Raw genomic sequence first — 24734 nt, 5'->3', positions numbered from 1 at the left:
ATATTCATGGTCAATGTATAGAATGATAAAATATTATGTACAATTTCAATCTTTCAAAAAAATTATTAACTTTTTATTCCCTGAACATAATTTAAAATGATCTGGAAAAGAAAAATTGGGTCGTTGCCACAAACTCTAATCTTCTAATTTCTATATCTTTGCAACACAATGTCGTAGATCTGGGATATTTAAAACTATGAATTATGTTAGATAAAATAATCAAATTTTGAAATATCAAAGGTTCACAAAGGTTCAGGTATATGGATTAGTAAATTTTAGTTTGAGGCAAAGATACAATTCCTTTACAAAATTATTCTTGATTTAATATTCTATATGATGTTTTCTTTCAAGTTTTTAACCTTGCAAAAAGACTATTAAGACATTTTTGGAAATTCTTTAAAATTTTGGGGAAAAAACAGTTTCAGTGTTTACTCCTATTCCTACTATACTCCTATTCCTACTATACTCCTACTATATTTCTATTCCTACTATACTCCTACTATACTCCTATTCCTACTATACTCCTACTATACTCCTATTCCTAGTACCTGACTAGTAGCTCGTTGTTCCTGTCCTGGAATCAGAACGTCCTGCATACTCTTACTAAACTCCTTCCTCCGAACCTCTAAAAGAACTGCACTTGGAGCCACCAACAGTACTCCGCTAACCTAAATAGTCTGCAGTAAGAAGAGAAGTTGAAATAAACCGAACAAAGATTCAATTATTTTTTTATCACGCCATCTCGGATGAACCAACACCTTTAAGAATCTCATATTAAAGACAACATTTCTCTTTATGAAAATCATGTGCTATGCTGATTGAACTATTGTGGTGAAAACTACTGAATTATATGAAAACTTGATCATTTAAACTACGCATGAGTTTTCTGATGAAGTATTTTAACTAAATTTTAATTAAAAAAAAATATTTCCGGTAGAATCATACCATGGTGCTCATTTGAATTAAATTTTGAACATACGTGTGATATGAATGATATTATATGGTAAATGCTTTTGTTATTGAATTTCAATGAGGCAATAATGTACTTAGGAATTTTAAGATATAGTCATGAAGAAACCAAAGTAAAAAAAGACTTTATAATTTTTATATTCAGAGAATAAAATATAAAATATTTTATCTTAAAATGAAACAAAAAAATTACCTCTATTTGTGAGAGAGATATTGTAGTTTCTGCTGTTGGTTTTACAAACTTAGTCTCACCATGCCAGAGGGGTACATCACTTATACCATGCTCCATCAATACAAGATAGCCATGATTTATATCCTGGATATAACATTAGTTATTAGGAGAAGATATTATATCCTGGATACAACATTAGTTATCAGGAGAAGATATCCATGGTTTATATCCTGGATCTAACATTAGTTATTAGGAGAAGATATCCATGGTTTATATCCTGGATCTAACATTAGTTATTAGGAGAAGATATCCATGGTTCATATCCTGGATATAACATTAGTTATCAGGAGAAGATATCCATGGTTTATATCCTGGATATAATATTATTAATAAGCACAACATATATCCTGGATATAGTTAAGATATAAATGATTTGAGGGAAGAAAACATATAAAGAGATTGATCAAGTTTCTCTGTAATTTTTAGCTGTACAGTGTACAGCTTCGAAAAATATATTTCTAGACGCTGGCCAATACCTGATTAGTTGTATCCTGACCACAGTGCATATCCAGAAGCTGAAGAATATGATCTTCCTGAAAAAGTAGAGGATAAATATGATCCTCATGAACAAGTAGAGAATAAATATGATCCTCCTGAACAAGTAGAGGATAAATATGATCCAACTGAACAAGTAGAGGATAAATATGATCCTACTGAACAAGTAGAGGATAAATATGATTTTAATGAACAACTAGAGGTCAGAGGATAATATGATCTTCCTGAATAAGTAGAGGATAAATATGATCCTACTGAACAAGTATAGAATAAATATGATCCTCCTGAAAACGTAGAGGATAAATGTGATTCTCAAGAACAAGTAAAGGATAAAAATGATCTTCCTGAACAAGTAGAGCATAAATATGATCCTACTGAACAAGTAGAGCATACATATGATCCAACTGAACAAGTAGAGCATAAATATACTCAATCTGAAAAAGTAGAAGATACTGGGTAAATATGATCCTACTGAACAAGTAAAGTATAAATAAGATGCTTGTAAGTAACAAGGTAAACTTGCTTATTTTCAATTACTTAGAAAAATTGTCAAAATTATCAGCAAATTTCAAGCACAGAAAAAAATTCTACCTTAAAATTTGCAAATGCAAAAAGTCGGAATTTTTTTTTAACCATAATCCCCCCCCCCTCTTCTCACACCCTTTTCAGATTAAATTAAATTCAGATTAAAGATACTTTACCTTGTTCTTTATAGAATTAGGAATAAATATTAAATGTTGTCTTGAGTGTGGAGCAATTACCTAAACAACAAAAACAATTTAAAGAATAATATACGGAAATCATTGCTACTGCGACAAAAGTAATGTCAAAAAAGGTTTTTGAAAGAATAAGACTTGTTTTTAAAGAAGATCGTCTACTCTACAGGGTTTGGCCCAAGGAGCATAACATTTATTGTCATTCTAGTGATAAACCCCGTTGGAAATCTCCCAGTGGGGCATTGCATTATGACTTTCAGCTTGTCTAATCTTTTTCTTATGTAAAACTTGTTTAAAACATCTTACGTAAACCAACTTTCAATGAACTTGCTCAACTTACTTGAACATGTCCCGTGTGATGTAATCGGTTTAATACATCTTCTGTAGACCGACTCATACTGAACTCAGCTGATACTTCAAGATCTTTTCGTAAAAGTTTAGCGAAAGATATCGCTTTAACAGACCTTTCCCGAGCCTCTAAAAATCAGGAAATTGTAGGGGGTACTGTAGAGTGTTTTCAATCTACAGTGTGGCTTGACAGATTCACAACGGTACTGTAAAAATTTTACATATCAAGAATGAATGAAATATGTTTTACAGTTGTTCTCTATATTAGTACCTTGCGGATTTATGCGACAGAAGCAATGGAAAAAATTTGACAATTAAAAAATTCTCAAGCTGGGAAAAAAATCTTTCACATCATTGATTGGAGGTTTACTTGTAAAGGATTTAACAGTAGTTGGGGGGGGGGGGGGGGGTTCATAGATATAAATTTGCCCCACAAAGGGTAACTAAATAACCCAACGCATCTCATGCATTTATATAGTCCAGAGTGAAGGTGTTACCGTTGTGAATAGGGCATGGTCCTCTTTAAAGGGAAGTTCATGTAACAATTCCGTAAGTATTTAAATTAAATCAATAAAAGAACTAGTTCTAAAAAACCTGAGAAGAGAGTTTGAAATCCTCTAAAAGCTTCGAGTAAACGTTTTCTAGTTTGCGTATCCAACTCCACCTCGTCATCCTCGGTAAAGCTGTCTGCCAACACGTACATGTTCTACAAATATACAATTACTTGTACTACAAATATTCACGTACATATGTATAACAATGTGTAATAGAAAGACGACTTTTAGACTCGTGTAATGAATTTAAAAAATAGTCCAATGGTGCACAAATTATAAAAAACAGAGCTAGAAAATTTAGAGTGGTAAATATCGAGATTAATGCTTAATTTTTTTTTTGCTAATTTCCACAATAATTTAGTCTGTAGATTAATTTTTAGGGATTAAAGATGCGCTCTTTAACTTTTGAAAAATTGGTTTTCAATTTTCCCGCATTTGTGGTGTCATATCAATTGGATCGATTAAGCGAACGTAAGTTTTGAATTAATGTTTATTAAGACTAACGTTTAAAAGGACTATAGTCCTCAAATGTGATAAAATATGTTTTTTAATAAGATCATATTAACATGATTAAGTTTATATTTGTTTAAATGCTCTAAAAGCCGGCTTGTGAACAGCTGACTTTAGTTCAATCGGATATTAGTCCATCAATTAATATAGCATCACATCTGTATTTGTAAAAAGAGAGGAAAGCATTCATTTGATATCAAAAATTCTTAAGTTTTCAGCTTTGAAAACCTTCTATATTTCAAACCCGGTCAAATATTCAAAATCTAAAAATTCAGAGGACTACAACATCTGGTTTCAAAAATATATATTCACTAGAAAATTAGAGATTGAGGCAAGTTTTTAGCTCCTTAATAAGATTTGATCCAAGTTTTCCACCAGTCATAGGACCTTACTTTCATAGTTTCATCTATTCCACTTTGGAGGAAATCTTCTATAGCAGACAGCATGCCACGCGCCATCTAAAATATAAAGTAAAATAAAATCATAGAACAAAAAAGGGTTACTCTAATTATGTTTAACAGTTATTTTTGGTTTGCATTGCTATCAAGTTTTTGGACAGACCTTTTCTCTGTATCGAGATGGTTTTAACTTTTTAGATTTTATTTTGTAAAAATAATGCATTTAAGCGTAATACCTTGCAATGATGATTCAAAAGGATGCGACTTAAATGACGACCTGAAACTCTATGATTCTAACCAAGTAAAAATGCAATCTGACATTTGGTGTTAACTTTTTTAACTTACTAAATGCTTTGCCCACTAGAATGAAAAATGTTTAAAGCTATTTCGAACCCTCAATGTACAAAAATAGATTTTTTTTTAAATTCTTAATGTCGTCTCTTGAAGTCTCATCCTTGTGAGTAATTCGATTCGATCTATAGAGTATAAGTATCAAATTTCTAAGTTTACTAGAGAAAGATATTGTAAATAACATGGAAAAATGTAATTTGATCATTTCGATTTTTTCTATTTTTTTGAAACAACAATCACAGAAAAGTCATAGTCCTCCCATTTTCCAAGTGTGGTCTGCCATTTTGTACTTTCATCACTTTACAAAATCATTCATATTTCCTAGGAACGATTTGGTTCATAATTAGACATTTTCATGTTTTTACTTAATTAAATGAAATTTAGACACAATTCTTAATATCTCTGGTATTTTTTAGAGCAAAATAGTAGCAGACCACATTTTGGAAATGGCATTAATAAAAAATACGGCTAAAATCAGGTTACTTATAATAAATGCCGGAAGCTATTTCTAAGGTCAAAGAGGACTTTGAAGTCATCAATCAGTTCATATTATTCCGGGTTATTTATAATATCACTATAGAGTTTAAATGTACCAGAGCTGAAAACTTTAGAATGGCATATCCTTAATCCCGATCTGGAGATTAATAAAAAGAGGAGAACAAGCATTATTTAATCTGAAGATTAAGAAAAAGAGTGGATCAAGCATTAATCCCGATATCCACCATTCAAAATTTCCCAGCTCAGGTTCTTCAGAACTATATTTTTTAAATAAAAACTTGATTGAAGATCAAACAAATTGGCAACGATAGAAACTTAAGGTTAAGAAAAGAAAAGATAAAAAAGTTTTTAAATTTCTTTGAAACATCATTAACAACAACAAAAGATTTATAGATTAATTTAAACTGCACAAAACCCTATTATATTATTACAAAAGTACAATAATATAATAAAATTTTCGACACTCCTCGTATACAAGAAAAATAAAAAAGTATTTTTGTTGGCAAGTCTTACATAAAGCATTGCATGATCAGATCATTAAACCTCTAATATAACTAATACAAATAATAAACGTATAATTGATTATTCAACATCTATTAACTATAAACCTCTAATGTTATATATCTAATATAAATAATAAACTAATAATTGATTATTTAACATCTATTAACTATAAAAAGAGTCCGAAAATGAGGAATGAGTAAAAAAAGAATTTAATCTATAAATATATATGCTTTGTTTGTTTGGGTGTTTATTTGTATGTTTGTGTCAAAAAACGTAAAAACGGCTAGACCAATTGGGCCCAAATTTTTTGTGGGACCTCCCATGTTTTGTTTTAGTATTACAATGTACACAAAGAGAAAATGTATATATATATGTATATTTCCTAGGATGATGGTTGAATTGACAGAATCATGGGATACATATTTAAATTTACAATTTAACAGTTTAAAAACACACTGTTGAATTTAGACTGCAGGGCAGGGCAACCACACAAAGCAATAACTGACGGGCGCAGACAACCACACAAACTAATATCTGAAGGGCACGGGCAACCACACAAAGCAATAACTGACGGGCGCAGACAACCACACAAACTAATAACTGACGGGCACGGGCAACCACACAAACTAATAACTGACGGGCACAGACAACCACACAAACTAATAACTGACAGGCACGGGCAACCACACAAACTAATAACTGACGGGCACAGACAATCCCACAAAATGAAGATTGTTTTTGAAATAGTTCGTAGTTTCTTCATTGCGAGAAACGTAGAAACGGATTTTTTTTCTCGTTTTTTACAGTTCAGAACGGGTGGTTCGTTTTCAAAAACGAAACGATCGTTCTTAGAAAAAACGATAATCTTTTTTGATCTTTTTAAAAAAAGATTACCAACCCTGGTTCTTTATTCTATATATAAATGTTAAAAAATGGTGATTAAAATAAACCTGACAAAAGGTGTTTCCAGCTCTAGCCTCCCCACCAGGTACATGAGGACACGTGGATTTTATAAAATCCCACTCCTTTAACAATATTATCAAGCCTTTCATTTATTCATTTCATTCTGTTATCATTCATTGTTTATTAAATTCAACACTGATTATACATTCTTTTAATTTGTTCATCTATTATTCATTGTTTATTAATATCATTCATTGATTTTTCATTAATTCCATTCCATTCATTTATTATTTATTATTCATTAGTTTCATTCATTGATTATTAATTAGCTTCATTCACTAATTATTCATGATTCTCCTTCATTCATTCATTTTTTCAAATATCATTCATTTATTATTCATTAATTTCATTCATTGATTTTTCACTACTTTCATTTTCTTATTTTTCATTAATTTCATTCGTTGATTATTCATCAATTTCATTCACTAACTGTTCATTAATTTCATTAATTCAATATTCATTTTCTTCATTCATTGCTATTCATTAATCTTTTTATTTGTTATTTTCATCATTCATTAATTTCATTTATTGATTATTCATTGATTATTCATAAATATAATAAATTCATTGATCATAAATTTCATTCGCCGATTATTCATTAATTTTATTCATGAATTGTTTATTAATTTCATTAATTCCTATTTCAACCCAATATACTTTTTAATGCGTATCTTTTTAATCTCGAAATAATCGGATACCATTCCCACTTTGCACAATGCTCAGGTTTTTTTATTTAAAAATGGCGAAAATATTTGGTCGACAGCTCTTAAATCCTATTAGTTTTAAAAACGTGTGAAGTTGAAGTAATTTTTTTTATGCAATTATCATGTTATACAACAAATTGTTCGTTTTTGATCAAGGAACTCAGATCTGTTGGAATAAAAAAAATATTAAAAACAAATGAGTTAGACCCAACAAAACGTCAAAAAAGCTCGTTTTCAAGAAAGTACATTTTTTGTAGTTTTTGTTTTGGATATTTGGAAATTTTTTTCGAAAAAGAGTTCCCTGATCAGAAACAAAGAAAATGATATATCAAATGATAAATTAAATATTATTTTTTGGAGCTTTATAGAGATTTTTTTTATCTTCAGTAACGTTTTTATATTATATTTAGAGATATGGAGCTAAAAAGTTGGATGAGTACTCAAGGTACAAAAAAAAGGGAAAAACTACCGCGCGCATCTATTTTTAAAAATCGGTCCTCCGTGGACACTTTAATACTTATGTAATTTACTCCAAACTCCAGCTCTACGAATTCTTGTTTTAACCATCCACAACCCCCCCCCCCTCCAGTGCTTCGGATTCGGATCCGCAAAAATATCCGAATCCATGATGTACAAAATGTTAAGAAAAAACTGCCAACAAAAACAAAATCTGAACTGTTGAACAAAAGAGATATTAAAAAATTTCCTTATCTCTTTTTGGTTTCATCAAGTTTATACATAAAATTAACCAATAAAAGAAGAATTTTTGTTGAAAATCTTATTCTGTTGAAAAAATCGGTAAATATTACAGGGATCCGAATACACTTTTTTTCAGTGCGGATCCAGATCTGGATCCGCATCAAAATGAAATGGATCCTAAGCACTGCCCCCCCCCCCTTTCTCCAATCCTATTGAACAATCCCACCTCCCCCTACCCCTTTTACATTCCCCTAACCTTCTATCTCCCCCTTTTCCTTCCCTTCCTCTACCTGTTCCAGCAAGTTCTTCTGATATGTTGAGATAAGCAAAGAGGAGTCTCCTTGAATCATCGTTACAAAGTTCCTAAACAATTGATCCTTATCATACAGGGTGACCCAATAAACATGGGAATTTAGTAGCGACTTCAAACACTACGGAAACTGACTCAAAAGTGACTTTGGGTCAGTTTCCTTCTTTTTTCAAGAAATATCGGAAATCCCTCAAAAACTAAAAAGTGTTGAGCGGTTTCTGAATATTTTTGATCCATTTCCGCTATATTTACATTTGATTTGTTTCCTGTTTTTTTATCGGTTTCCGCATTTTTTTGGGTCAGTTTCTGGTTTTCACAAAAATTTTTAAATTCTCATTTTGTTGAACTGTTTCCTCTTTTTTTCGACCCGTTTCCTGATTTCTTGGGTCCGTTTCAGAATAGCTTGGTTTCAAAATCGAACCAACCTAAAAGACACTGGTCTGATAGGGTGTCCCACGAAACATGACAGAAGTAAGACGAAATAAAGTTTGGCGTCCTGCTAAGTTATGTTGAGGTATTTTACTTTGCTAGCTCCGGTGTCCGAATTTAATGCAATTCAAGCCACGCGTCTCAAATCCCCCAAAAACCGGTTTTAATTGAGCACTGGCTTAAATCTTGAAAAGATTAATACAAAAATTTAAATGGAACCACCAAAATTTTGCCTCGGGTTTGCCATAGATTATTTATATTGTCCTAGGTGGACTAAATCCCCTCTGATTAATTCTTTTAGTTCATCTATGTTTATAAAGGAAATTCATAAATATTTTAAACGTTCTATACTGTATTGTAATGGAAACATTATGTTTTAGATTGAATTCTACGAAATAAATCTTATTCCATTTCATCAATCAAAACAGAAAACGCCTTAAAAAATTTAATTTTTAAGATATATCTTTGTTTTAAGGTCCGTTTCCGTGTTAGGCGTTTCCATAGCACCATCGTCTTTCTTCCACTCCGCGTTATTTCGTAAAACTATTTATGGTAGTATGTCTGTTAAAACATTTAACAATGAAACCTACTAGTCAGGGGCTTTCCGAAATGTGGTCTACCATGTGGTCTTTACAATTGATGAAAATATGGAGAAATTTGTCCAGATTATAAATTATTAAAAAAAAAAACTAAATTGTCCAAATTATTAATATCTTCGCAAATTTAAAAGATAATAGGAAGAAAACACAAAAAATCTGATTTTTGAAAAACTTTTTGTATTCCTAAAAGATTATTAAATTTCCTCAGTCTCATCCTTTATGGTTAACCCTGAATCTTGGGACGGATCATGCTAATTCTCATTGCATCCAAGTATATAAATAGTTCACTGGATCTAGATCCTCGACAACACAGGGGAATTTTATATGGTCTTTTTATCTTTAATCCCTACAGAAAGGGATTGAAATGAAATTTTGTGAATAGGAATTTTGTAGCTTGATCTTAAAATTTTTGTTGGAAAGATTGTAACACTAAATAGTGGAGCTTAACCTCTATATTTTATATTCTTAGAATAAAATAATCTGATGTTCAAATTAACTAAGTAGATAAGTAGATATAAGGTATTTTTCTAGAAACTCCTAAGTGGTGTTATTATTGACACTGAAATTTTCACTTGTAAATGAATTACGACGGGGACTTAAACCACGGGGAGGGAGGGGATGCCCCCACTGGTAATAAAATGTTACCATTACAATGCTTATGAACTCCATCTAAAAAGCTTAAATCCCCACGTGTATACGTTCTTGGATTAGACAAATTGTGGCTCTAGATTTAGAGTTTCTGAAAGATGTTCATCATACTCCAGCATCTCAGGGACCTACCTGAGATATATTCTCCAGCATCTTAGGGACCTACTTGAGATATATTCTCGAGCATCTCTGGGACCTACTTGAGATATATTCTCCTGCATCTCAGGGACCTACCTGAGATATATTCTCCTGCATCTCAGGGACCTACCTGAGATATATTCTCCAGCCTCTCAGGGATCCTACCTGAGATATTCTCCAGCATCTCAGAGACCTATCTGAGATATATTCTCCTGTATCTCAGGCACAGATCTGAGATATATTCTCCTGCATCTCAGGCACAGATCTGAGATATATTCTCCTGCATCTCAGGGACCTAGCTGAGATATATTCTCCTGCATCTCAGGGACCTGCCTGAGATATATTCTCCAGCCTCTCAGGGACCTACCTGAGATATATTCTCATGCATCTCAGGGACCTAGCTGAGATATATTCTCCTGCATCTCAGGGACCTAGCTGAAATATATTCTCCAGCATCTCAGGGACCTGACTGAGATATATTCTCCAGCATATCAGGGACCTACCTGAGATATATTCTCCTGCATCTCAGGGACCTACCTGAGGTATATTCTCCTGCATTTCAGGAACATACCTGAGATATATTCTCCTGCATCTAAGGGACCTAACTGAGATATATTCTCCTGCATCTCAGGGACCTACCTGAGATATTCTAGATATACGTCTAGTGTTTCTGTCAGATGTTCATCATACTCCTGCATCTCACGGTCAAAGTTCTCAAGGAATGATTTGTCCAACTCAACATCATGGATTCCAGCCTTAAAGGACATATAAGCGTAATTTTAAGTTATCCTTCATGCAAAGATGACAATGCCTGATTCAAGCCTTGAACCTACTCTCTGATAATATCTACTAATAATTCTTACATGTTTTCCCTGCAGTAGACATGCACAAGTCACTTTTGTAGAGACAATATCAGTGTTCCCAATAATTAACATTGTTATCTATCTAATACTAAATAAGAGACAGCTTTTTAGGGTACCGTTGTGAATCTGGCAATGCCTTTTTTGCTACAAGATAATATAATAATAATTGTCCGTAGGTATCAAGGCTAAGCTACAGTCAAAAATAGTTACAAAATTATAAAGATTCTAGAAATTTTATTTGAAAAAATGTCTGAGCCAACCCTGTTCATGAAGGGTTACAACAGTAGCAAATTAGAAATAACATTTGTAAAATAAAAAGAATTAAAAAAATCAAAACTCATTCAGTTATTAACGATTTAATTTGTTGACTATCAAGTATCATATAGGTGTGTCTTGAACCGATGAATAGTGAATACCGCCAATTTGTCAGTTTTTCGATATTTCAAAAATATTCTTCAAAAATTTTATTCATGATCGGAAAGCTGTTTTTTTCGATATTCTGACGAAAAAAATTTCCAAAAAATTGTTTTCGTTTTTAGTTTTCAAGGAATATTAATATATTATTAATAATATTAAAGTATTTCAAGCTGGAAACTTTGATACCATTCTTCATTTATTTTGATTAATTTTTTTTGGCTTACATTAGTGATATGATATACATGGACATTAACCAAACAAAAATCTGAATGAGTTAATAAATCATACAAAAATTGTCATTTTTTAAAATATGTATTTTAGAAAACTTTTTAACTGGTGCAAGTTGGATTTGAGCTTTTTTATCAAAAAAGTACTAAATAGTTTCAGCTTTACATAAAGTTAAAAATTTTAAGCTTAGGGCAAAGGATTTTCAAAGCTCATAGTTTTTCCAACTTTTACCATATTCCCAACAATCAAGACGCTAAGGAGATACCTGAAAAATGAACTAGGCAGATCATGTTCAAAATCTAAATACTTTTCTCCGCCTTCTTCAACTCAAAAGGAAAAATGTAGTAAAATGTTCACCTTAACTCGGCTGATATACTTCTGTCTCTCTCCCACAGCAAGTTTCAGAGCTTCCTTGCATTCTCTCATCAATTGACGGATAGATAACTCAGACGGTTCTAACCAAACCAAACCAAATTAATTTATTTGACGAAATTATAACTAAAAAATTCAGAATATCTAGAACTAAACAAATCAATAAAGCTACATGCTCTTAAGAACAGTACTTTAGAAGTTAAGAATGTAATTTAGTTCTTTCAAAATTCTCAAAACGACTAAGGTTCATTCTCCTTACACTCTCATGTACATTGTAAAAACAAACACACACAAAAACTTAAAGCACAAAATTTTTTTAAAAACGATCCCAAAAAAATGTATCAAGCTAAGCTTTATAAGCTGAACCAAGATGACAAGACAATAAAAAAGGAGCATCAAAGAGTCAAAACCGGACAGTTGTCATTTAGAAAAATTCCAAAACCTATCAAACAAACTAACCTAAACGATAATAATTTTAAAGAGTTTTCATTTGATCTTTTCCTAGAGGTTTTTGCTCCAAGCGGATTATAAGACACTCATGCATTATATCACGAGGAACCCTGGAAAAGAATATTTAAATTAATATTTTATATTTTACTAATTGAGAAATGGAAATATAAAAAAAACAAAAGTTGGATCACGATTAAAAAGTAAAAATACATCTGATTCTAAATATGGTAAATATTATATTTTTTAATCTGTCGTTTAAAAAACTGGGGTTTGATATCTTTTTTATATCCCGGAAATAAGGTATGATTGCTCGGAGCGCCAACAATTTATCTTAGGGTTGATTACGCTACATTGGGGAAAATAACTGATTTCAAAAAGGATAAAAACTTGCCTTTTTAATATCTAACTTCNAAATCATCCCCCAAAATTATACACAAAAAAATATCAAAATTTTGTTTCTTTATAATACAAAATTTCAAAATTCAACTTTTAGAAAAAAGACATGTCAGCAATCAGCATTAAATAAAAAAGAGAAGATATTAACGAAAGAAATCAATATTGCAAAATTCATAGTTTGGAATTTCAACGGTAATAGATTTTAAAAACGCGAGGATGAGAAAATCTGAATTCGAAGGGACTGTAAGTGTAATTACAAGTGACCCCCATGCAAAGTCCACAATGCCCGATTCACAATGGTACCCTAAAAAGCTTTGTCTGACCAAGGAAAAATTATTATCTTCAATTGCAGGTTTCTCTACAAAAGTGACTTGCGAATTTCTACAACAATTAATCTTAGAAATATGATAATTAAAACAGAAAAACGAAAATATCTTCCACATCATTGATCAGATTAAGGTTTTGCCTAAAAGGTCACTTGAGATTACGCTTACAGTCCCTTTAAACCGTGTAATCGCCCCCTGAACTCTAATATTTCTCCTCAAATCTATCTAATTGGAATATTTTGTTATCATTATTGAAATTAGGTGGAAAAAATAATCAAAACAGCCAAGAACTATTTTCCACCTAATTGCTTTATACTTTTACTGTACACTTGTAAACTCGTTCTGTACACAGATACATGTATTTTAGCAATAAACTATATCTATCTATCTACAGAGGCAATAGACACATTGTTGAAAAGTTGAAATTGGTGGTTTTGATACCTGCAGAGGAAAAGATATGTTGCTCTAAAGGAAGGAAGGTTCATTGAAGCAAACTCAGGGTTCCAGCATCCAAACCCTGATCACGTAGATTAATTAAAATAATAGATAGGATACTAGATGTCGTCTTTTAAAGATTTATGTGGGTTATGTTCACAATAACCCTGAGGCAGAAGCCCAAATGAGTTCAGCGTATTTGGCGTAGAGCAAGTTATCTATCTGGTCGAGAGAGTCGAGATCAACTCATAATTTTTTTAGGCTTCAGCCTAGTTATATACCCTTTCATTTTACCTTAACAGTCCCTTTAAGGAGCCTCCGATTTACAATAGGAAAAAGGGAAAACTTTATTCACAAATTCCAAGATAAAAAGAAATTTGCATGAAAGCTCAGCTCTGAAATACGATCTTATTGGCCGATTAAATTCAAACAATCCACCATTTTGAATAATTTCCCACCTGATAGATCCAGGTCGTCTTCACTAGGACAAGGAAGAGAAGAACAGCGCTCCTTAACAAATACAATAATATATTTTTCATCTGCATAAAGTGTGCCCAGAGCTGGAAACTCTTGTACTGTGTATATCGTGATCAATGATAGATCTCGATCTTTTGAAATTCTGCAAAATATAACATTTTTTTCGATTAAACATTAATCCTCAAATTATAAGTGGCCGCTGTGGATATCGGAATATATTGAGTACATAATACAAAAGTTCCCAACTCAGAACATTTTGTGAATATAAATATTACAATTGTATCCGATAATTGAATTGATATGAAAGTTGCAAAACAAAATCCTTTCTAACTGAACAAGAATAGCCGACATTGCACTTCTTGATGATTATCATAGTAGTACATACATTGAGGGGGAACGAGGGAAGTATAGTGAGTAAAGGGGGGTAAAGGTTAATGACTATGTTCTACCTCTAGATGTGGATGATAAGGGGCGGGGAGGAATTGGGGTAAAGGTTAATGACTATGTTCTACCTCTAGATGTGGATGGTAAGGTTGGTATGCTGGCGCAGCTCCTGGATCTTCTAATCCCTGAAATCAGAAAAAAAAGGTTGCTTTTGTATTTGTGTAAATTCTAAGTTGGAAATTTATGAATGCGGTTTAATTCAAACCGAGATTAAGTTTTTGAGCGTCATGAACCCCATGGGATGCCATTTATATATAGACGTAGTAAACTTAGTCATACCTAGTTACTATTTCAACATAAGGTTTTACCCAAGACAAATAGTTTAGTGGTCTCTGCTCTCTGATATAAAGTGGAACAAAGTGTAAAATTTTATTAAACCACATGAAAACGGTAATTGCTGTCTGTATTTGATGTTTAAATAAGCAATTGTTTAATTAATTTAAATACAAATTTAGATCTAAAATAATTATTATTTACATCTACTTTTTAGGAAAGATAAGAATTTTACTTTACTAAGGGTTTCCAAGACCAATTTTGCCAACAAAGCATACAGAGTGTAGCGAGGGATGTTTTTTAAGCACCGCATGGTTCAACACAATTTTAAATTTCCCGAAATGAGTTGTACACAATTTTTTCGTCTTTTGAGATTAAAATGCGCGAATGTGTTCATGAAAACTGCGCAGAGCGGGTTTGTCCTAAGAGACGTTAAGTAAATATAAAATTTGTTCGACCTGTGGTGGTTCTAGAGCAGTTTTAGCTCTATGAAGAGTTCCTCTAATAATCTTATGAAGACCCTGCAGTATTTTTCTGATACCCCGGGTCTTCAGTAGCTTCTCTACATATCTCCTGTAAACATTAAACAACATGTTAGTGATATCTGCAGTATTTTCCTGATACCCCGGGTCTTCAGTAGCTTCTCTAGATATATCCTGTAAACAACAAGTTAGTGATGTCTGCAGTATTTTCCTGATACCCCGGGTCTTCAGTAGCTTCTCTAGATATCTCCTGTAAACAACATGTTAGTGATATTAAAAATGTATTTATTAAAGGGTTTTCTTCATGCCGCTATAAATTTCATAAATTTCATAAATTTCGATTTTTATTTTTTCATCAATTGAATGAAAAAAAATAAACAATCCCTGTGCTATTTCAGTGAGTTGCCACAAAAAAATTGATCCCGAGAAAAATGTATAAATAATTTCGCACCCCTTTTCCTTGCTGCTCAAGAAGACTTTTCTTTCTTTGTTTAGGCCAAATTTCGTCATTTTGACCGGCATTTAACTTTTCCTTTGGTCAAGAGAATTACAACAAAAATGTTGGACCCCATTATGTAAATTTTTTATTTGAAATCTACCTGTAAGGAGATATTTCACCAAAATAACTATCACTCATATGTGAAGAGATGCTGTGCCCACTCTGAGTTGATATTGCAGAATCTTGCCTGAATAACAATTTTATCATGATTTTATTTAATACAAACCTAGAAACCTAGGTTTGCCAGGAGGTTTCTCCCTTAAAGCTAACATATCTAAAACCAAGTTATGAACATTCCCGTGGTTCTTCCGAGTTCTCCAATCAAAATGTGAGTCCAATCGCTCAAATGGTTCCTGGGTTATGATCTAACATCAAAACAGACACACAACCAAAGATTAAAAGATTACTACTTTATATCGGTAGAAGAGTGTCGGAATATAAGTGTGTATAATTCATGTTACCCTAACGCCCGCCAAACCGAACTATTTGAAGAGATGTAATTTTAATGAAAAAATACTCTTCCCTGGGTTACATTGGTAGGTTGCTATTCCTTAGATTAATCTGTAAAATAAAACACGACATTCATATATATGTTGCGTATAGCCGGCCAAACGGCTGGACCGATTGGGCTGACATTTTTTGTGATAGGCAAAAAAATTCGAATTTTTTTTCCCCCTACTTTTTTCCACGGACAACACCGGGCCCTTCAGCTTGTCGTTTGTAAAACCTAACAGTCTACCTTTTCTATAAACAACTTTTTGAAAAACCAAAAGCAATGATAGGTTTTAAACTAGTCTATTACCTAAGTGGTTGCAGCTTGAAATCTGTTGCACTACCAGCTCCAGAATCTGTTGAATTATTAGAATCACTCGGGGAACTAGTAATCACCTCATTACACATCTTAAACCGAACCTAAATAAGAGAATAGGTTAAGGGAAAACAACAATTCGGATCCGGATCTGAAATCCTGGATCCGGATCCGGATCTGCAAAAATATGCGGATCCACGAATACGGATCCAAAGGGTAGAATATTAAACAAAAATTGTAAAAAAAAACTTTTTGAGATCTGATTATCCAAATCTCATCTGAGAGATTCTCAAAAAATGTCCTTATCTCTGGATTCTCAAAAAATGTCCTTATCTCTAAATGTCCCTATCTCTTGATTCTCAAAAAATGTCCTAATCTCTGGATTCTCAAAAAATGTCCTTATCTCTGGATTCTCAAAAAATGTCCTTATCTCTAAATGTCCTTATCTCTGAATTCTCAAAATATATCTCTGGATTCTCAAAAAATGTCATTATCTCTGAATGGTTTGCAGAGTTTTAGCAGAAAAAAGCACAGACAAAATAAAGAAGAATGTTAAGAAAAAAAAACAGTAAAAAATAAAAATCTGAGCGGATCCAGGATCCAGGATCCTGTTGTATCGATTAAGAAAAGTACTAATATCTTTAATAATCCTTATTTTGTTTGATATTGGTGTTGCTCCGTGTAGGCGGATATTTACATAGAGTAATGTGTCTGAGTGGGGGGAATAGATTATGTTTAGAGATGGGCATATTTTTTTTTACGAACAAAATTTTTAATAACGAACGATAGACGAACGGAATTTATCGTTTTGGGAAAAGAAAAAATATCGTTTTTTAAAAACGAACGAAAATGTAACGAACTTAAAAATATAGTTTTTACTGAACGAACGATTTTTTCGTACAAATAATAAAAAATGAACGAACAGTTTTATTGAACTAACAATTTTACTGAATGAACGATTTTACTAAACGATCATTCTGTGAGAAAATGAACGATAATTTTGAGAAAGAAAAAATCATTTTTTTGAACGATTGAAAAAATAGAAAGAAATGGGTCGTTCACGAACGATAAACGAACGAAATAACGTGCACATCTCTAATCATTTTAAGTATTAAGGTTTACTTTCACAGGAGAGGGATGGAGTTGAGTAGGAGTAGGAGTTGAACTAGAAGCAGGAGCAGGAGCAGAAATGACATCAGGTATATCCCCACAAGACGCCTGTTCACGACTAAAATTTAAGTAATTAGAAATAGTTAGTTTCAAATTAATAAACATTATATTTTCAATCTTGCATAGTTTTAAATGTTAAAAAATTCCGTGATCTTTCATTACGTTTTTGACTAAAAAACTTGCTTTTCGGAGTTTCGATCATTTTGTGTCGTACTTGTATGAGTCTCTTAACAAAAAACAACAATTTCTGACTAAGTGTCAGACATTTAACAAGTGATCAATAATCTCTGTTTCTTCGCTATCCACAGTGCAGAGAATATTATACAGAATGAAATTCAGTCGAAAACAAAGTTTAAAGCCACCATTTTCATGAACTTTTATTGTACTTAACACATTTTACACTTTACACGAGGACTTTGACGTTTAAATGATCAATAAAAAATAATAGTTAAATTATGGTAATTTAACAGGTTTATTAAAAGAAGAACTTGTAACGGATATGTCCCGGGATCATACTGTAATATTATGATGTACGGCGTATAATTTATGAACTTGTAACGGATATGTCCCGGGATCATACTGTAATATTATGATGTAGGGCGTATATTTTATGAACTTGTAACGGATATGTCCCGGGTTCATACTGTAATATTATGATGTACGGCATATAATTTATGAACTTGTAACGGATATGTCCCGGGATCATACTGTAATATTATGATGTACGGTGTATAATTTATGAACTTGTAACTGATATGTCCCGGGATCATACTGTAATATTATGATGTACGGCGTATAATTTATGAACTTGTAACGGATATGTCCCAGGATCATACTGTAATATTTTAATATTCGGCGTATAATTTATGAACTTTTTCATAAAATAAACATTTTGAACTCCTTTTCAGGCTGAAAGGGACTCCTCTGTGCCGCTATCCTTCACGATGACATGTTTTAAGTTTAAAAACAGTTTGTTCACCTGGCAGGTTCCTCTGAAGTTTCTGGCTTGAAGGATAGATCAGGCCAGGGTATACTCAGCTTGTGACGGGAACTAATGCCTGGAAGTAAAATTGTATTTTTTAGACTTTTTCTTGTTGTTTTAAAACATTATTAAAGTGTTATTTTAGGGAGAACGGCCGGCAGGGAGGGATAAAAAGACTCCAAAAAAAATCAAGCCTGATGATATAGTGGTACAAATGATGTTATAAGCTTTTCTTTATTAATCATGCAGATGTGCAAAATGGGGGGTAGATGCTGATAAAAGGAAAATTTCCAGTGACAAAATCAAAATATTTTCATTCATAAAATCTTTTAAAGAAAACCAGCATTTTCTTAGTAGCCCTGCATGAGAAAAAGCCAAGTTCGCCTATGAAACTTTACCTTTTATTTCAACAGAAGACATGAACTTTAAAATGAGGTGCGCTTTACTTTAATTTTGTTTTTCATTTCTAATTAATGTTACAAAGACAATGCAGGCATACAGTGTTGATATTTATATTAACTGTCTTTCTTAAAAGCCAATAAATTTAAAGTTAAAAGGGGAATCTGTAATAGTGCCAATCTCTATACTACAACAGTGCCCATCTAGCTCTATCCTATAACTGTGCTTACATCTATCCTATAACAGTGTCCATCTCTATCCTATAACAGTGCCCATCTCTATCCTAAACCAGTGCCCATCTCTATCCTATAACAGTGCTTATCTCTAGCCTACAACAATGCCCATCTCTATCCTATAACATCTCTATCCTATAATAGTGCCATCTCTATCCTATAACAGTGCCCATCTCTATCCTATAACAGTGCCATCTCTATCCTATAACAGTGTCCATCTCTATCCTATAACAGTGCCATCTCTATCCTATAACAGTGAACAGTGCCATCTCTATCCTATAACAGTGCCATCTCTAATCTATAACAGTGTCCATCTCTATCCTATAACAGTGCCATCTCTATCCTATAACAGTGCCATCTCTAATCTATAACAGTGTCCATCTCTATCCTATAACAGTGCCCATCTCTATCCTATAACAGTGCCATCTCTATCATATAACAGTGTCCATATCTATCCTATAACAGTGCCCATCTCTATCCTATAACAGTGCCCATCTCTATCCTATAACAGTGCCATCTCTATCCTATAACAGTGCCATCTCTATCCTATCCTATAACAAAAGGCAGAATTATAAAAATATTAGAAGGAAAAAGGAAACGAACTCAGATCATGATCTGTAAAAAGATAATTTGCAAATATTCACTTTTATAGGGAGTATTCGCGAAAAATGAAAGGGGGTGTAGGCTTAATGCGATAAAAAAGCGCTTTTAATCGCTTCTAATCTTACTTCTATCTGCTGCGTCTATAAGGAGAAAATTGTTAAAAACGACTAATACCGAAGATACAACATACGACTTAGACCGTAAATAAATCTTTTTCATTTCAAACAAATCAAAACATATCATGAAAAATAAACTATATACAAATGTGGCGAAAGATAATCGATGACCATAGGGAGTAATATCTGAATGATTTGTTTGAAATTAAATAGATTTTTTTACGGTCTAAGTCGTATGTTGCATCTTTCTGAATTTGTATGGATACTACCTTCTTCGGTATTAGTCGTTTTTAACAACTTTCTCCTTATAGACACAACAGATAGAAGTAAGATTAGAAGCGATCAAAAGCGCTTTTTTATCGCATTAAGCCTATACCCCCTTTCATTTTTCGCGAACACTCCCTTTAACGAATGTTTTAAGACAAATATTATTTCTTGAGATTGATTTAAATTTTGTTTTTTAATTGAAGGCATTTTTAGAAAACTAGGCTTGCGCTCAACTTCTAAAAAACAAACAAAGATTTTGCAGATTTTATAAAAAAAAATCGTGGATTTTGAAAATTTTCAAAAATTGAATTTTGAAAATTCCCCCGAGGTCCCACAAAAAAATTGGGCCCGATCGGTTAAGCCGTTTTGAAGTTTATTGGATACAAACAAACATCCAGACATGCAAAGTATATAAATCAAATCAAATCAAATATCCTAACATTTTCTCTAAAATAAAGAAATACTTTAAACGAATAGTTTGTTCGAAATGACGAACAAAATATTAAGAAAATCTCAAAAAAAATTTAAAATCGAAACTTCGAAATAAATGTCGATTTTTGCCGGTGTGGATCGCCTCCAATATATTATACTGACCTATAAGGATTTGTCCAAGTATTTCTATCTTCTTGTTAAGTTGAATGGTGAGGTTAAACCACATGCACAACACTTTAACCCTGAATATATTTTTTTATTAAATCAGACCTGGGAACTTTTCTAGCATTAATCTTGAACGCTTGATTTTGATATCCGATGTGGACACTTTTAAAATTGAAGATCAATTCTTGCTCTCTGATTCAAAGATATCCCTGCAGGGTATGACCACTTCAGGATATCGAAGAGAGATTAAACAAATACGCAGTCTTCATTAGATGGAGATTATCAAGAGATTCAACATATTTGCTTTCAGATCATATCTCATTAAAGATTTACTTTTATTAAGTTTGGCATCGTTTCCGTTTCAAAAATTAGTTTACAATTTTACACTGAATGCAAAAACGTTAAACGAAGGCTTCGTTTAACAAAAGTCAAAGACTTTTATTGAACGAAGGCTTTGTTTAATAAAAGTCAAAAACTTTTAATTTGTAGAAAACATTTGTGCCATTAAAAGTAATATCACAGTTTCATTAACAAATTTTTTTTTTGGGGGGGGGATAAAGAATAAATTAAATAAAAATGTTATACAGTATGTCATAGCTGTTTTTTGTTAGCAAATTGAGATATAAGAAATTTGCAGATTTTTTCGTATATATACATATATTTGCACAAAGAAGTTGGATTCAGATTCAGTATCCGGGTAAAATCTTGGATCCTTTTTATGATGAAAATTAGGCGTCCAAATCAGTATTTGATAAGTGACCAGCTGTACATGGTAGAATTTTCAAAATCAACCCTACAATCCCTACAAACCCTACCATCCAAGAAGATTTAAAGAATATGCGCTCTTGCTTGACAATTATACTGTAACCAGTATGAGCTCAATAGATGCTAATTCATTATTATCAGACATATATTTTAACGATACAGTTGTGACTCAGACATTCCAGTCTATAAATGTAGGATCAATTGAGATTACAAGTTCATTAAAGGAACTGTAAATGATATTTAAAAACTAGCCTGGTTTGAAAAGCTTGATCTCCCCAGGATGGATTTGCCAGCACCAGCTGTCTTGATGAAGGGAATAAGAACTCACAGCTTTCTAATTTACTCAATATATTCTCAACCTATAGAAAGAAATATCAATGCTTCAGATTCTTCAGAGATTTCAGTGACTTCTGTAAATTCCTTGTTCCCTGCGGCATTATTTCGAAAACGCAATTTCACCACATGGTGTTCCACATCAAATAAGATCATTTATAGCTTTAAATTGCGATTTTCGGGACTTATCAGAAAATTTAAAAAGAATGAATCTTTTAAAAAATTGTATAAGGATTATCTAAAAATTGGCATGAAGAAAATATTAGGGGGTTTCGAGTATAATGTGCGTATTTTTGGTGTAAAAGCTTGGAGATAATCCAATATGATATGTCACGCTCTATTTATCCAAGCAGTGCTTTAGTTTCGAATGTGGTCTGCATCAAAATAAAATAGATCTTCCAAACCAACTAGTCTTGGTATTTCCAAAATGTGGTCCACAATTTTTTTTATGATAAACTGTTTGTCAGCCATCAACTGTCAGAAATCAAGGCCGATTTCAAATCGTCGCTAAGTTCTCCTGTTTATTGTTACATCCGTTAGATAAATTGACATGCAATGTAATTGTAATAAAAATACACTTTCAAAATTTCTGGAGATTTTATTTTATGTACTAGCTTGGGAACTTAGCTTTGCCTGGAGCTTTCACAATAAAAGCCAACCCACAAAATTTTGAAGTTTTAAGCCAGTTCTACAGTGTTCCCCAGTCAAACTTTGAAGTAAATCGGTCCAGGGGTATATGAGTTAATTGGACAATGAACATCCAAATAAACGGAGATTAATACTTTATCTATGTGAAACATAAACATAGCGTAACGTAAAAATAACGAATTTTGGATTTTTCTTTAAATGCTTAATAAATCTTATAAAAGTTTACAGAACTATACGTGAAAGGTTGTCAAAAAGTTAAATATTTCTGACGAATTTACTAAAATCTAGATTGTAAATAGTTGGAAGTTTCTGACGAATTTACTAATATCTAGATTGAAAATAGTTAGAAGTTAGAAAATGTTTTTTTTTTTTAAATCTAACGGGTGAAAAAATCAGGAAAATATTCACACCTAAAATTGGTTAAATTTTCTCCAGTTTGATCCCCCCTTGAAAAAAAAAATGTTCTACCTGTTGAATTGCAAGATTTGTATTCTGAATTCTATGATGACAAGTAACATCCAAACTATCACAGTATTCATCCTAAAAAGGAAAATAAATCTAATTTTCAAAAAGCTTTTTCATATAGTGTTTTCCAGGGGAGAATATATTTTCTTGAAAAACATTCCCTCCCCATCATTTATTACAAATATGTTTTCACTCAAAAATGAAAATTTTTTAACGTTAAAATATTTTTCCAGGAGTGGGGAGGGAATTTTTGAGGAAAACTTATAAATGAAAAGCCTGTGAGTTTACAACATAACCCTTCCCCCCCACCTACTCCAAAAAAAATGTTATCCTCTCCAAAAAAGTCATCTTTAAAACCAGATCTTTAATTAAACTTGATATTTTGTTATCTAAAGCTTGTTAGTTATCTAATAAATCCAATGAATACAAATTAGTAAATTTAAATTTGAAAATTGAATTTGAAAATTTTAACATTTTTCAAACAAATTTGATTTTAATTTCATTTCATCGAACCAAATCCTACTCTACAAAGAGAAGATTTTATAATTAAAGGGACTGTTAAAGAAATATGATTTAACATAAATTCGTTGGCATGGAGTTCTCAATTTTCAAAAATCCATTTATGGAAGTTTTGTACATTTTCGTTCATAAAAAACTTTCAGAATTTTATTAAACGAATTCTTAAATGTCATCATAGTGAAAATAGAAATAACAAAACAAATTTTTTTCCAAAAATTATCAAAAAAATTTATTTTACTAAATTTGTTAAACGTTAACGTTTATTGATGGGATTTATTTTAAATATTTAGAATTGTTCTAATAATGAACGTTTTTTATAAAAATATTAATATTTGTCTTACCAAATGTATTTTTGTTTGGTCTGGAAGGCTCATGGATATACCGTCTACATACAGATATAATTTATCCTTTTTGTTTCATTTAACTCCAGTGGTTGGCGATTATATCAATACAACGAAGACGACTTTTTTAGATTTTAAGTGTTAACAAACTTTTTTCGAATAACAAGTATCCATAATGTGTAACAGGTAGATTTAAATTAAAAATTTAATAATCGAAAGTTGTCTTCATTGTATTGATAAAGTCGCCTACCACTGTATCATTTAGCTTTAAAAACCATAAAAAAAATAAAACAACGTTGAATTTTAAGAAAATACATACAGGTCTCATCTTTAGAAAAAACTATCCCATTTATTTGTCTCTTTTGTTAGGTTTTAGCTTGCTTCCAAAAAACGTTGACTGGAGTGGATAGGCAGAATTTTAAAAATTCCCTCAAAATTAAAATTTGTACAATTTTCGAAAGCAGAAAATTTTGCTGAATAAACTAAGGTTATGCCACAACTATTTTTTTAGATTCCATTTTTCTTTGCAACCCAATTAAGTAGACCTTTAAACTATCAATTCTGTTGCATAAAGTAGTCTAAATATGAAACGCAAGTTACACACCTCTGGTATCTGCTCCGGTCGAGAGAGTCCTCCTAGTCCTGCCCAGGCAAAGGTAACCCGGCCACTTCTAGGATAGGATCACAGGGAGTAAGGAGGAGAGGAGCCGCCTGGTCTGGTACGAGCAGAAGGAGCTCGAACGCGCACAGGACCGGCCACA

The 24734-nt window shown here is 32.2% G+C and overlaps 1 protein-coding gene across 2 annotated transcripts in view; it reads right to left on the bottom strand.

Moving 5' to 3' along the window:
* The window catches only part of LOC111712303 (mitogen-activated protein kinase kinase kinase 4), a 49578-nt gene extending 24850 nt beyond the window's left edge, over positions 1 to 24728 (bottom strand). For both annotated transcript variants that reach the window (XM_023486875.1, XM_023486876.1), the window contains exons 1-25: positions 24578 to 24728; positions 23974 to 24017; positions 23117 to 23188; positions 21920 to 22026; positions 20900 to 20979; positions 18685 to 18763; positions 17658 to 17763; positions 16530 to 16639; positions 15828 to 15914; positions 15205 to 15319; positions 14542 to 14598; positions 14011 to 14062; positions 13559 to 13634; positions 12447 to 12505; positions 11931 to 12028; positions 10705 to 10820; positions 8232 to 8304; positions 6526 to 6600; positions 4217 to 4282; positions 3355 to 3466; positions 2753 to 2889; positions 2398 to 2457; positions 1678 to 1734; positions 1163 to 1285; positions 549 to 668 (exon numbers count right to left, since the gene is read on the bottom strand). In XM_023486875.1, coding sequence (XP_023342643.1) covers positions 549 to 668; positions 1163 to 1285; positions 1678 to 1734; positions 2398 to 2457; positions 2753 to 2889; positions 3355 to 3466; positions 4217 to 4282; positions 6526 to 6600; positions 8232 to 8304; positions 10705 to 10820; positions 11931 to 12028; positions 12447 to 12505; positions 13559 to 13634; positions 14011 to 14062; positions 14542 to 14598; positions 15205 to 15319; positions 15828 to 15914; positions 16530 to 16639; positions 17658 to 17763; positions 18685 to 18763; positions 20900 to 20979; positions 21920 to 22026; positions 23117 to 23188; positions 23974 to 24006 — 2070 coding nt within the window. In that variant the 5' untranslated portion in view covers positions 24007 to 24017; positions 24578 to 24728. The remainder of the gene's footprint in view (positions 1 to 548; positions 669 to 1162; positions 1286 to 1677; positions 1735 to 2397; positions 2458 to 2752; positions 2890 to 3354; positions 3467 to 4216; positions 4283 to 6525; positions 6601 to 8231; positions 8305 to 10704; positions 10821 to 11930; positions 12029 to 12446; positions 12506 to 13558; positions 13635 to 14010; positions 14063 to 14541; positions 14599 to 15204; positions 15320 to 15827; positions 15915 to 16529; positions 16640 to 17657; positions 17764 to 18684; positions 18764 to 20899; positions 20980 to 21919; positions 22027 to 23116; positions 23189 to 23973; positions 24018 to 24577) is intronic.
* Positions 24729 to 24734: the final 6 nt, after the last annotated feature.

Source organism: Eurytemora carolleeae, unplaced genomic scaffold (assembly GCF_000591075.1).
Source record: "Eurytemora carolleeae unplaced genomic scaffold, Eaff_2.0 scaffold1252, whole genome shotgun sequence".
NCBI lineage: Eukaryota > Metazoa > Arthropoda > Copepoda > Calanoida > Temoridae > Eurytemora > Eurytemora carolleeae.
The sequence above is the reverse complement of the archived record's forward strand: the minus strand, read 5'-3'. Positions and strand labels throughout refer to the sequence as shown.